The 14,785-nt window shown below is 41.2% G+C and overlaps 1 protein-coding gene across 4 annotated transcripts in view; it reads right to left on the bottom strand.

The window, feature by feature from the left end:
• The window catches only part of LOC122658882 (lysine-specific demethylase 5A), a 126,899-nt gene that overhangs the window by 92,461 nt on the left and 19,653 nt on the right, over positions 1 to 14,785 (bottom strand). For all 4 annotated transcript variants that reach the window (XM_043854043.1, XM_043854033.1, XM_043854056.1 and 1 more), the window contains exon 2: positions 8,301 to 8,358. In XM_043854043.1, coding sequence (XP_043709978.1) covers positions 8,301 to 8,358 — 58 coding nt within the window. The remainder of the gene's footprint in view (positions 1 to 8,300; positions 8,359 to 14,785) is intronic.

The following is a 14,785-nucleotide window of genomic DNA, read 5'->3' as shown; positions in this document are numbered from 1 at the left end:
TCTCTTTTTGCCACCAGTGGGATTCCATTTGGGATGAAATTTTACAAGTGGATAAGGGAAAATAGGGTCTACTCTGGACTAAATTTGAGGCCAACTGAGCTGCCACATGTAAGTTACTGCCCATTGTGCCATGTGCAGCACTGTGGCAATTGAGCTACTGCCTGCCCTTTTTAGTAAATCACAACAACAACAACATAGCCTTATCCCAACTAAAGGGGGTCGGCTACATGGATCCTTGCTCTCCAATCAGCTCTATTTGAAGTCATACATGATACAAGGCCTAAGCTATGCATGTCTTTCCTCACCACTTCTCCTATGGTTATTTAGGCCTATCCCTGCCTCTTTTAAATCCTTCAATCTGAAATTCTGAATCAAATCACTCCTCCATACTGGGGCATCCCAAGGCCTCTGTTGCACATGGCCATGCCACCTCAAATGACTTTCTCGTAGCTTATCATGTATCGGTGCTACTCCTAAATCTGCTCTAATATGATCATTCCTTACTTTATCCTTCCTAGCTTTGCCACACATCCATCTCGACATCCTCATCTCCACTACACTTAGTTTATCTATTTGACGCTTCTTAACTGCCCAACAATCCACACTATACATCATGGCCAGTCGTATGACAGCCCTATAAAATTTTTCTTTAAGTTTTGAAGGAATACACCAACCACACAACACTCCAGATGCACCTCTCCACTTCATCCATCCTATTTTAATTCTATGAGCAATAGCATCCTCTATATCACCTCCTTTATTTATGAGTGAGCCCAGGTACCTAAAACAAACACTTTGTGGAATCTCCCTCTCATCGATATTCACCACCTCATTAATCGTCCTAGTGTGACTAAAATTACACACCACACAATCTGTCTTGGTTCTACTTATCTTAAAACCTTTTGATTCCAAGGTTGATCTCCATAACTCTGGCATTAATACCTGCTTTTGTCCCATTCACCAACACAATAAGGGCTTAAGGCTGGTGCTTGATGTAGCCCAATTGAAGTTGGGAATTCACTACCTTAACATCCCACAGTTCTTACGCTAAGATGGCATGATTGGACAGCTAAAATAACCATAACTGGAGATGCTTTTACAAATTTTTTTTCCTTTCCAGCATGATTTACAGATCAGCTGTTTCCCTTCGACACATATTCATCATGCCTGGATTTGAAATAGCAGTACAGATGGAATGGCTACACAAGCGTCAAGAATTAATTTGATAATTCCGACTCAAATAGCATTTCAATCAGTACAACTAAGACAAGGTGCACTGCTTGGTGACCTGCAATATTTGAAGTACGGCCTCAAATTTAACATCAAACCAATTTATCTTGTGAGACCCACCTGTAATTTGAGCCTTTCTGAACTTGTATGATTTCAAGTTCTGGTTCAATGTCCATGCTTGCCTCAATTTGTGGACTGCATCGGTTGTGGATTCGGACCAATCCATTGACTCACCTATGGAGGATCCAAGGAGCCAACACAGTTAGCCATCATTGAATCCGAAGAACCTACCGAGTCCCAGCACATAAGCTTCATATGTCAAACATGCTGGATTGAGCATATGTAGAACCTCACAATCTCATAGGCCGGGTTTTAGGTAAGAACTTAATATTACATATAGAACTGATGTTTTAATAATGTAATAGGGGCTGAAGCGTTATTTTTCCTCTTGTGGGACCCACATCCCCGTGTGGTCCAAGATGCCCGTGTGCCAACATGCCTAGGGCCTCAATTATGTCATAGTACATCAAACCCGTGACTTAAACATAAGACTTTAGGTAGTTAATTCTAGTTTAATTAGTTTACAAAAGCTATTCTAAAAACTGATTCTACTTGGACCTAACCAAACAGCCTTTAGTAACCTTTCCTATATAAGCTTTACTTAGTTTAGAATCTCATTTCAATCCAAAGCAAAACCGATTCTGCTCTAAGGAGAAGAAGAAGAGAAAGAGAAGAAAGGGAAGGAGGACCTAGGGCTTAAGATTTATTGACAATTGAAGTTGGGGAAGCTTGGGAGAGGACCATTGGTGGTGTACTACCACCTTCTCCACATCAAACTCAAGGTAGGTGATCCATCCAATTCTCAAATTCTCAAATTCCTCCTTTCTTCCTTGATTTCCAACTGAGTTTATGACTCAATCAACCCAAATTTCTTGAAGTTAGATAGCTTGATCTATAAAGGCCCTAAAACCTAACTCAATTGGGGATCACCTCCAACCTCTTGTGCTGTCCCATTTGCCCACTTTCTCTGGTGGTCTGCCATGTTCTTGAAGTTCCAAGAATTATTTTGTATAATAATGGAATTCTTGACTTGATCATACATGCAATTGGGTCAAAATGACCCCATGGCAGTACCCTTAGGTTCCCCTAAGTTAATTTGGGGGATTAGGTTCCATGCATGGCAAGATCCATGGAATTAGACCTCAAAATCAGACATTGTATCACCCACCGGATTCAGGTCTGTGACCCCTACGACCGACCGGATTCAAGGCTAGTCTGAATCCGGTGCACCCCGGCTGTCTCAGCTTAGACCCTAGTTCGTTTAGGCTTTAATCTAGGCTTATGTAGTATCTAATTCATACTGTTTACTACTTGGTTAGGACCATGATTTCCCTTTTGGGTGAGGTTTATTTGGGAGTTGTATCATCTACGGACTTGTACAGCCATCCAACTCTAGGTAAGGGACTTTTTACTTATTTTGAGAGTGTTTCCATAATTAATTTTTTGTTTATGCTGGCTACCATTGACATGCATCATTATAGAAGTATTAATCATGAAAATTTGTAGCTTTTCTTTTGCATTAGATGAATGCATGTTGTAGGTTGTCATTTCATATGGCATTTGCATATTTTTACTGTGATCTATATTGATGTGTTTGACAAATGATGCTAGAACTGCTTACTATACTATCTATTGCTTCATATGTCATCCATGTTAGAAATGCATATGGTTAAGCCATCATAAACCCAGTGCTACAACCCTTGCCAACAAGGGTGAGGTGTTGGATAACCCGTGGCAGGTCTGAAAGGTAATTCCGGAATGCCATTCACTATCCCAGGTCTGAAGAGTACTACCAGAATGGGAACAAACAGTAGGATTAACATTGAGGGTCCGTTGGGGTCTGATGTGTACATTCCGGAACTGGCGGGTCTTCACCGTAGTAGAGTGGCATTCTCGGGTGACCGATGTTTTGTTTGCGTTTCTGGGACTGAGAATATCATGCTTAAACCTCATGAGACCTAGATCTGTTGTTAGTTTCATGCTTAGTTTTAAGACATGCATCATGGACTATTTGCATCTGGTTGCATGTTTTCCCTTGCTAGGCTCAGTGGAGCTCACCCCTGTGGATATCCCTCTTTTTCAGATTTTACGGCTGGTTCTGAGAAATCAGGTGTTGCACCTGATGCTACTTCGGACTTCCACACCGATGAGGGTCATGTGGTGCAGGAGTTTGAAGTGCATGATGTGTCCTGTATATGCGATGCGTGCAAGTCCCTGTGATCTGGCCTGACGGAGCAGGCTATGTTCTTTTGGGTTTATATACTGTTTTTGTATTATAAAGCTTATAGTAGCTGGATATATTTCTGACTTGTGTTACTTTTGTAAGAACTGTATAGTTGTAATACAAGTTTCAATCTATATAAATATCAAGTTTATCACTCGGATCTCCTTATTTATTGTTGTTATCATTATTACTTATTCTCTTCCGCTGCGTTTTGATTACTGTGTTATGATAAACTGTGAATGGGAGTACTATACTTGTGATCCTGGAGGTTGGTTGGATATCAGTTGGCATCCAGTCATACCATGCCCTTATTAACTAGGCCGGGGTGTGACATATCTACTTGCCAATTTAATGGCCTAGATTGGCAAACTTGATATGCCATGTGGAAAAAATTGATATAATACAAATGGAATTTATCAATTACTATGAAATGCCTAGATAGCCACTAAGTTTCTACTTGAAAGCCGATTGATTGTGTGCATGTAACTTACTTTCTGCAACTAAGTTGGAGTATTTTTAGGTCATATTTTTCTAATAAAAGTTCTTAAAAGATGGGGCTTAAGCTCATTGGCCTTAAAATTAAATGCTTGGCAAGCGCACTGGCTGAATTTTACTTGTCTCGTACTCTTCCATGGACTACAATTGACCCATATTGGCTAGGCTGTTTGCATTTGGGATCTTATGGGGCCTCACTGATAATACGATAAAAATGGAATTTATCAATTACTATGAAATGCCTAGATAGCCACTAAGTTTATAGTATATGCAGAAATTTATCCCTTCCTTAATCAGCCCCAATCAATCGGCTTTCATTTCCGGCAGAAGCATTGCTGATAATATTTTTCTCAACTCGAAAATTGTTTGAGGTTTCGATTGAAAATCACATTCCCCAGCCGCCCTTATGAAAATTGACATCCACAAAGCATTTGACTCCTTTCGTTGGGATTTCATGTGATGTCATGACCCAGATGTCCTTCCCTCCTGTTTTCGTCCATTGGATCCACTATTGCATCTCCTCCCCTTTCTTCTCAGTCATTGTTAATGGTTCCCCAACTGGCTTCTTTACTTCCAAAGTTGGGATCTACAGGGTGCCCCATCTCCCCTTTCCTCTTCTCCCTTGCCCTTGAGGTCCTCTCTAGGAGTATCCAAGCAAAAACTGATCAACACCTCATCTCCCCCATTCCCAAGTGCAAAGGTCTCAACCTCACCCATCTTATTGTTACTAATGATCTCATGATCTTCTCCAAGGCTACCCCCTCTTCTATCTCGTCCATCTTGTCATCCTTACAACTCTTTGAAAGCCTCTCTGGTCTTCAAATCAACCACCTGAAATCCCAAATCTTCCTCTCTGGTGTCTCAAAATTGGATAAGAATACCCTTCTCAAGCTAACCGGATTCTCCGTAAGCTCCTTACTTGTGAAATACCTTGGTCTCTCTTTGATCCCTGTCAGATTTACCGCCCATCACTGTACCCCTATGCTGGATCTTATCCATCAAAGGCTCCAGCTTTGTTAGGGTAAACTCCTTTCCTTTGCTGGTAGGATTGAATTGATCAGATCAGTCCTTCAATCATCTTACATCTACTGGTGTGGTATCTATGGGCTCCCAAAATCACCATCAAAGCCATGGAATTTCTCTTCTGCTCCTTCCTGTGGAAAGGTAAGGAATCTTCTAAATACCTTCACCCGATTAGTTGGAAAATCATCTGTCTCCCTAAATCTGGAGGAGGTTGATGCAGATTTATCACCAAACTGGGCTTCTTTTATTAGGAATAAGTCTAGGGTTGGGTTGTGTACATGTTGGGCCTTTGATCCCATGGTTTTCACTGTAATAGGCCACTTTTATGGGCCTAAACTATGGGTAATTAGGTTGCATATGGGATTTGTTGTTTTAGTTCCATACTTAATTTTATTTTGGTGTTTTTGTTCATAAATTGAACCGGTTCAACCAATGGTAAAATTTAAGTTATTTTAGTAGTTTTCTTTAAGTATTTAAGTTGGGCTGGATCAGGACTCTGTTTTGATCTATTTCAATTTCTTAGTCAATTTAAGTTACCTAATAGGTTAAGGATTGGATTAACCCTTTCCTTTTTAGTGTAGGAGTTTATTTTTGAGTCGTTTATATAAGGTTGTAAGGGGGGCAAACATTGAACACGAATTTTTTATATTAATGAAACCTTTTTGCTGCTCTTCTCTTCTTCTCCATTGAAGATTTTGTCTTGTGTTTGATCAAGGCTGGTTCTTGCGGTAGGAAGCCCGGGTGGTTCGTTGGTGGGATTAGTGTTTGATCCAATCAACACATTGCGGTGTGAAGCCCAGGTGGTTCTTTTGAAGCTCTCCTTCAAGTTCTTTGAAGATCTCCTTCAATTTCAAAATCAAGACTCAAGAATTATTCAAGATCCTCTAACCAACTGAGCTGCCCTTGCAACAACAGTAAGTTTGAATCATCCCATCAATACCCATTCTTCCCCTAGGCCTTGGTTTCCGCAGGTTCCATGACTATTATATTGTCGGTATCCTCAAGCTAATCTGGAAAATTGCCACCAAGCATGACTCAATCTGGGTCAATTGGGTCTACTCCTATTTCCTTACACATGACTCCATTTGGACTGTCCCCCACCCTGCTGACACCTCTTGGGTTTGGCGTAAAATTCTTCTTCTCCGTCCCTTAGCCCTTTCAGCCACCTCCTCTGTGATTGCTGATGGGACCTCGCTCTCCCTTCGAATAGATCCCTGGCATCCCCTAGGAGTCTTTTATAACCTTCTAGGAACTCTTGCAGTCTACTCTTCTGGTATTCCAGAATCTGCTCCCCTCTCCACAATCATCTTCCAAGGCTCTTGGTCCCTGGCATCCCCTAGAAGTCCCCTCTCCCCTTTCCCCCTGTCTCTCCCAAGTCTGGGTGTCTCTCCCCCCTCCCCCAACCCCTCCATCTCGGACAAGATTACCTAACTCCCCTCCCCTAAAGGGGTCTTCACCTCCCTCTCTACCTGGGACTTTGTTAGACCCTATTTCCCCTGATCCCCTGGTTCAAGTTGGTCTGGTTCAAAGGCTGTATACCCCGCCATAGCTTTAATGTTTGGAGAACCATTAACCTTTGCCTCCCTACCCAAGCATTTCTCCTTCACCGACATATAGCTGTCCCCCCTTTCTGTGTTCTTTGTTGGAATAGCATAGAGGACGTCGATCACCTTTTTTTCTCCTGCCCCCTTGCCCTCTCCATTTGGAAGAAAGCTTTACACTCCATTTGGGCCCGAAGCAGGGGACCTCTTTCCTTCACTAGGGAATAGCTTTAGTTGGATAGGGTTATTTCTGGTAGTTCGATATGTCACACCGCTGGCAAGCTTGTGTTTGGGGTTGCTATATATCACATTTGGATGGAACGGAATCTCCAAAAATGGACCTCCAACTCTCGTTCTATTGACATGATTTGGAAAGCCATCTACTTTGATGTTAGTTCCAAGTTCCACATGCTTTCTCATAGACCTCTTGTTGACAATCCAAGGAACAGGCACATTGTTGTATCCTGGGGATTAGATGTTTCTCTCTTTCTGCCTCGTAGCCTATCCTCTTTACCTCTTAAGGCTTGAGGATTGTATAGTTTCCCCCTCTCCCCCCCCCCCTTTTTCTTTTCCTTGTGTATTCTTCCCCCCTCTTTTTTTTTTTTTTTTTTTTTTTTTTGGGGGGGGGGGGGGGAGGTGGGGTGGGTGGTAATGATATAATAGCAGGTCTACATATATATTTGTTCATGTTTATCTATATGAGTGCAGGCTGGGCCAATCCAACTTAATCATGGTACAAGGATACGTTGAGCTGTGTAAGCCAAGTCCCCAGGCCAAGATACTCAGTGCAGACAAGGTCTTGGGTACTTAATGATCCTAGGAAGCCAGCTAAGCTGGTATAACATCAGAACATTAGTTACAGGGGATTGCAACTGGAACACTACACGACTACAGAAACCTGCATCTGCACAGGATTCAATCCATGAGCCTCTATGGAAGACATATCAAGCCAACTCTCTCAAGGGAAGCATTAGCAGATCCGCTTCCCAAGAACTTAATTATAGTCTTCACCGGAAAGTCATTTTAAAAAGCTATGCTTCTTCAAAATTTTCAATACAGAAATGTGAGTAATGCTGAGCAATTGGTTATGACTTCTAAAAGAGACTTGCACTATCACTCTAGAAAGAGAAGACCAAGTGAAATGCAAACTTGAGGTCGGTCCAAGTATCCAACCGCAAAACAGGAGCACAAACTACAATATAGCAAGAGCAAGAACAGATATAAGCAAGTAGGCTTTAATGACAAATACTGATCAAATCACAATATGAAGAAGAGGATAAAAGGAGGGAAGAAGATTTCAGTCCATACAACAAAAGGGATGAGCTCTATAGGTTTTCCAGACCAGGTTAGAAAAAAAAATGATCAAGCTCCCTCCCCAGGTCACTACCATGACCTTCTATAGAACAGGATCTAAGTACAATCAGTAAGATTACATTTTTTGGAACCATAAATGCACCTCTGAACTCTAGGCCTCCAGAATTTCATTGCCAAATATTCAATAAAATTATTAGATAAAATAACAACTTTGAACATATCCAAAACTGCTGTAAAATTAATTAGATAATAAAATTATTAGATAAAATAACAACCTGAACATACCCTAAGCTTCTGCATCAACAATTTTTAGATCAAACACCCACACAAAAAACCTAAACCAGATAACTGATTGATGATCCACTAGAGAGATGCGTGCAATGACAATAAACGTAAACTAGATAACTGAATACCTGCTCAAAGGCATCAGCTTCACCACCAGGGACACTGTACCAGTATTTTGGCTCCCCCCTAAAGGCATAAGATTAAGTGTCAGCAGCGATGCATGATATGAAAATAGAAAAAAACTTATCTAAGAAATTTTTACACGAGCAAGAGCAAAACTTTCACCACTCGAAGAACTACCACATGAAGAAAAAAATATCAATGCCCAATATCAAAAATTATACAGGGCATTGGCTTTCGAAGTTTCTGTGATGCTAGTTTATCAGCATGCCTTGTGCCAAAAAGCTAAACGCCCTTTATGCATACAAAATCTATGCAAAGATGTGGCCTTTTAAAGAATCACAAAAATGGGAACTTGTATTATATGACATGTATCCACCACAGATTAACCAGGGGGGGAAAAAACTCCAAACAGCAAGCAAAAGTCTGCAATAAGAAACTAATCTACACATATTCCAATATTTGACATGGGTACACAAAATGTCTTCAGGAGGTGATTGATCTTATTATGTCGAGGACAGATAGATGGCTGTCACTTCAGAGACCTTCCAAAGAATTATATTGACCAATTCTTGAAGCACTGAGACTAAGTGGCTTGATTGAGAATGAGTCATATGCAAGTTCAGCATACGTGGCTCCCCAATCCCCGCAATTTCATTAAGCTCAATGTTGTTGGAAGCTCTGCGGGAAACACAGGACCCATCAGTGGTGTTTAGAGATCACAACAGATGTGTTTTGTTGGCAAATTCTGGTCTTATTAGTACAATTTATTCCATTTCGGCTGACCTCAAGGTAATTATCAAAGGGCTCATAATCTCTATAGCACATAAAAATCATTATTGAAGGTGATTTGGAGACAGTTGTTTGTTTGCAGCAAGCTCATTTCAGTTGTCCTTGGAGATCCCTATATCACATTAGGAAAGCTAGGTCTTTGTCCTCTTCAGGTAATTTCTCCTTTTCGCAGTCTTTGTTCTACTAATGCTCTAGCTGATTAGTGGATCCAGAGGGGTCACCAGAGTGTTAGAGTTTGTGTAATAAGGGTACTTTAGGAACTAGATTGTTGTCTAATTACCTTATATTGTAATTAGTGAAGCAATATAGGTGTGGTGGAGAAAAGTAGAAAACACACCAACACCCAACATTGCACCATCATCTCTCTTCTCCTCTTTCTTCTTCTTCTTCTTCTCCAACTTTCTTCATCTTTCTCCTTGTTCTCCTACATTCTTTAACTTCCAACTTGGTATCAAAGAGACCTCCGTTTCTGGTTTGAGAGTCGTCCTACAAGCTCTCCACCTCCATCCCCTCTCTTTGGAACCCTAGGTTACAAAGGGGTTCCAAGGAAGGGGCTGCTATGTGAAACTTTGAAGAAATCATGCCATATCTCTAAATGAAGCCTATTGAAGCACAAAGATAGGTCTTCACATGAAGATTTGGCTGTTTGAAGCTCAAATCAAAGAAAGACAACCCAGAATACTGTTCCGTGAACAGTAACCCGAGAAATTACTGTTCCATGAACAGCACCCCGATTTCTAAAACCCTTTTCTGAAACAGCCCTTGTTCTCTCACATCTTGGCTTTGTTGAAGCTTGGACTTGGCCCATTGGAGTCGCCCTAGGGTCCCCTTTCAAGCCCCCAAAACATTGGTTGCAAAGGAGGAAAGCCCAAGGTCTGCAACTCACTTTTTGTGCGGCTGCTACAGGAACTCCGCCAGTTCTAGGAAGTTCTTCTTGTTTCTCTTTCATCCGAGGTCAGTTGGAGATGAAATCAGGTCCTGTGGAGTCACCTTGGATTCTATTTCAAGCCTATATAAGCTCTAGCCCTCTTTCTCTGCAACTCCAAACTGTGATGCTCTATAATGCTGCCAGTTGTTGAAATAATGACTGTTTTGTGATATACTACTGTAATGAACCTATTTGATGGGTTTTATTTGCTGAGTTATATTGTTTCAAGATTATGGGTTGTTTTATAATGGATAGAAGGTGCTACTGGTGAAGAAGGGAGCTACCAACCTAGACAATTGCACCGCCAGCCTCTGTTTCAATCTGTTTTGCCTGTAAAGATGGTATGTGATACTTTCAGCTGCTTGGTGTTGGTGAGCTGTGTTGTCTGAGTCTCTCATGCTGATGTATGATGCCATTATACCTTGAAGCATGTGGTGGAGCTCAGTTTCGTTGCATTACTTGCCTGGTTTGCTTGTTGGACTGTGTTTACCAGTGTTTGAAAGGCTTTTTTGGGTAGAGTGTGTACTCCCTATTTGGTTTGGATATCATCCCCACTTTCTAAATGTGTTCCTACATTATGTCAGAGGTCGGAGGAAGATGCCAAGGGCCACCCCAAGGGAATGACATGGATAGATTCAGTTATTATCACTGTGGTAAATCTGGGCACACTAGAGAGAGATGTTGGATGCTTTATGGCTGTCCCCTTGGTATGCATGGCAGCAGGAGAGGGGGAGCATAGCACACACACACTATGATGACTGAGGATGAACCTATGGAATATCTATCTAGACTACAAACAGACACCAGTTCTCTCATAAATGATGCTATTGCAGCGTTTCGCAGGGTTATGTCATATCTGGATAGTTCTTCTACATCTGTAGTACAAGATTCTTCACCTTCCACCTTACATGCCTCTACATCTGCTTCTTCCATTGCCTCTTCATGGGTCATTGACTCTGGAGCCACTGAGTCATTGACCATATGACCAGAATATCTCAGTGTTATGATTTCTATTTTGTATGTTCTGGTAAGGAAAAGGTTAGGGTCGTTGATGGTTCTCTTGCTTCTATCTCTGGTAAGTGTAATGTTTGTGTCACTTCTATTTCCCTCGACTCCATTCTTCATGTTCCTAAGTTACTAACCTCTTATTTGTGAGCCACCTAACCAAATCCTTGAATTGTTGTGTCACTTTTTTTCCATCTCATTGTGTTTTTCAGGATTTGGTGACAAAGAGGAATATTGGCAATGGACGTGAAGAAAAGGAAATCTACCACCTTGATCCAGGAACATCCCCTCTACCTACGACTCAGTCCTACGCTTGTGGGTGTAGTAACGATAGTACCGTCGACTTTGTGATGTTGTGGCATCAACGTTTGGGCCACCCTTCTTTCGGTGTTATGAGTAAAAAATTGCCACACTTGTTTTCTTCTATTCCTCCTTCCCATGGATTTCAGTGTGAACCCTGTTTGCTTGTTAAACATTGTCGTTTTCCTTATCCTTATCATGGTAGTAGATCCAATGTTCCTTTCCATATTGTGCATTCTAATGTTTGGGGGCCCGGTCCCACCACTTCTTTGTCTGGTTATCGTTATTTTGTTTTATTTGTTTATGGCTATTCCCGATCTACTTGGACTTTTTTGATGAAACAAAAGAGTGATGTCTATGTTGCCTTTCAAAAATTTTATCAACTGATTTTTACTCAATTTGGTACTCGAGTTCAAATTGTTCGTTCTGATAAAGGGAGGGAGTATATATATGGCAGACTCTAAAACTTTCTTACTGACAATGGCATTATCCATCCAGTTGCTTGTGTTGACACACCCCAACAGAATGGGGTGCCTGAGAGAAAAAATCACCATTTGTTGGAAGTCACTAAGAGTCTCCTCTTTGGCATGCATATCCCTAAGACCTTTTGGTCCGATACCCTTCTTACTGCTGCCTTTTTAATCAATCGCATGCCCACTAAACTTCTTGGATCCAAATCCCCTTTAGAAACATTGTCTCCCCAGACTTTTGCTTTCTCTCTTCCTCCCAAGGTGTTTGGGTGTGTCTGCTACATCCATGTCAATAAATCTACTAGGACTAAGCTTGATCCCAAGGCCCTTAAATGCATCTTTCTTGGGTATTCATCCTGTTCCAAAGGCTATAAGTGCTACCATCCCTCTTCCCGCCAACAACTTCTTTCCAAAGATGTCACCTTTTTTGAGTCTGCTCCCTTCTTTACTCCTCCTCAGCATCCCCTTCAGGGGGAGAATAGTAGGAGTGAAGAGGCTACTGATGTCATCCCTTTTCTTCCCCCCTTGCCTATTCATCCATTTCAGTTTGATATTGGGAAACACAAAGAAGGGGGGGTTGTTGATATTGATGATAATTTAGGTAGTAGTTCGGGTAATGAGAAGGATTACCACCCTGTGTACAAGAGAAAGAAGAACAAGCAAAAGAAGACCTGCCAAGAGTCCTCCTTGGATCCACATCCTAAGATACATCTTCCTCAGTCAGGTGGCTTCCCTCCTCTTCCTTCGGATTTAGACCTTCCTATTGCTGTTAGAAAAGGAAAGAGAGCTTCAACTAATCCTGTAGCCCAGTTTGTTTCCTATGATGCACTTTCTCCTACAAGTATTGCCTTCACTGTTGCCCTCTCTTCTATTTCTATTCCCAAAAGTGTCACTGAAGCTATGTATGACCCAAAGTGGAAGCAAGCCATGTCTGAGGAAATGATGGCTCTTAAAAAGAACTGCACTTGGAAACTAGTTGATCTTCCCAGGGGAAGAGTTCCAGTTGGATGCAGATGGGTCTACATAGTTAAATACCGATCAAATGGAACAATTGAGAGATACAAGGCTAGGTTGGTAGCCAAAGAATACAGTCAGGTGTATGGGATTGACTATCAGGAAATGTGTGCTCCTGTGGCTAAACACAATTTGATAAGAGTCCTCTTATCTTTGGAATCTAATAGGGATTGGCCATTGTATCAGTTGGATGTGAAGAAGGCTTTCCTCCATGGTGACTTAGAAGAGGAAGTATAAATGCAAACTCCACTAGGCTTCAAGTTTTCCTCAGTTGAAGGGAAAGTGTATCTCCTCAAGAAGGCACTAATTGGTCTCAAACAGTGCCCGAAGGCCTAATTTGAGAGGTTTAGACAGGCCATCTTAAAAAATAGGTATTCTCAGAGCCAAGCTGACCACACACCTTTAACCTGGCGAGGTAAAGACAGTATCACTGCCCTCATTGTCTATGTAGATGATATAGTAGTGACTAGGAATGACAAAGTTGAAATAATGCAATTGAAGTCCTATTTAGCCCAACAATTTGAGATTAAAGATCTTGGACCTTTGAATTATTTCTTAGGAATTGAAGGCTCTATAGGGTAACATTCTTTTTTAGTGTTTTTGGTGTTTTTCCCCTTTTTTTTGGAACAGAAACAAGCTAAAAACTGAATGGTATGTCCAGTTTTTTTTTGTTTTTTTTTTTTTCTAAACGAACCGGACACTTGGCACACTAATGTAGTCCTAGGTAGGAGTAGTCCCACTAGGAACCAGGGTAATAGGATCACCAAACAAGGTTGGCCGATTAGGACAGCTTTGGCTAATTATGCCAGAATTAGGGTTAGGGTTTCGAGCTAGGGTTTTATTTGGTAATGATGCGCAGGTTTTTAGGAGTCTATTGGTGTAGGTTTGGATTGATTTGGATGAAGTTGGAAATCTAGGGTTTCGGGTTAGAGGCCTTGTAAAAATGGAGTGTTTTCAGGATCTAGGGTTCACGGGTGAATTTTGGGAAAGGGGTTTATAGGGTATTAATGGGCAGGTCTAGGGGGTTATTTTGGTATAAAGAAGTTAGGGTTTGGATGAGTTACGAAATTCTGCAATTTAGGGCAGAATTGGATTTAGGGTTTTGATGGACAGATTGGGCTGCAACTGAGATCGAGTGGAGGGATAAGGCTGGACAGATTTTAGAGTGAGGCTAGGGTTATGGGAATCGATTAGGGTTAAGTGGAGGATTAAGAAGAGGAACGAAATTGCAGAATTATAAAACTACTTACTTGAATTAACCCTGATCTCCAACAGTAGCAGAGTGAAGAAAAGCTAAGAGAGGACCTCCCGATCTACAAGATGCAAGGAGTCACTGGGGATTCCAGTCCTTCAACCTTGATATTACTCACAAGGGGGGGTCTTGATATGACACACAAGACAGTCTCTGAAGAGAGAAGCAGCAGCAGCAAAGACAGCAGCAAAACAATATTTTTTATTAATCAAATTCGTGTTCAATGCTAGCCTCCCTTACAAACTTATATAGAAAACTCAAAAATAGACTTAGACACTAAAAAGGAATGGCCTAACCCTATCCCTAACCTATTATGTAACTTAAACTGACTAGGAAACTAGAATACTAAAGGAAATAGACTCAAAACATGGCTGGATTTATAGAGTCCTAATCCAGCGCAACTTACATCACAAGACCACTTAAGTTGTCACATGACCACTTAACCAAGTCACATGATCACTTACATTGAACCAATTGGATGCAACCAATTTGAACTTGTTCAATTAAAAAACATAAAAATAAACTAAGTATTGGTCTAATCCCGTATACAACCTATATACTCCTAGTTTAGGCTCATTAAAGTGGCCTAATACATAGAAAACCCTTGGAAACAAAAGCCCAACATGTACATAACCCAACCCTAGGCCTATTTCTAAAGAAATAAGCCAATTTCTATGATGAACCTGCATCAACTCTCCCCAACTTGAAAAAATTTGTCCTCGAATTTTGCAG

The sequence above is a fragment of the Telopea speciosissima genome, chromosome 1, assembly GCF_018873765.1.
Source record: "Telopea speciosissima isolate NSW1024214 ecotype Mountain lineage chromosome 1, Tspe_v1, whole genome shotgun sequence".
In the NCBI taxonomy this organism is placed as follows: Eukaryota; Viridiplantae; Streptophyta; class Magnoliopsida; order Proteales; family Proteaceae; genus Telopea; species Telopea speciosissima.
Note: the sequence above shows the minus strand (reverse complement) of the source record. Positions and strands in the feature narration are given on the sequence as shown.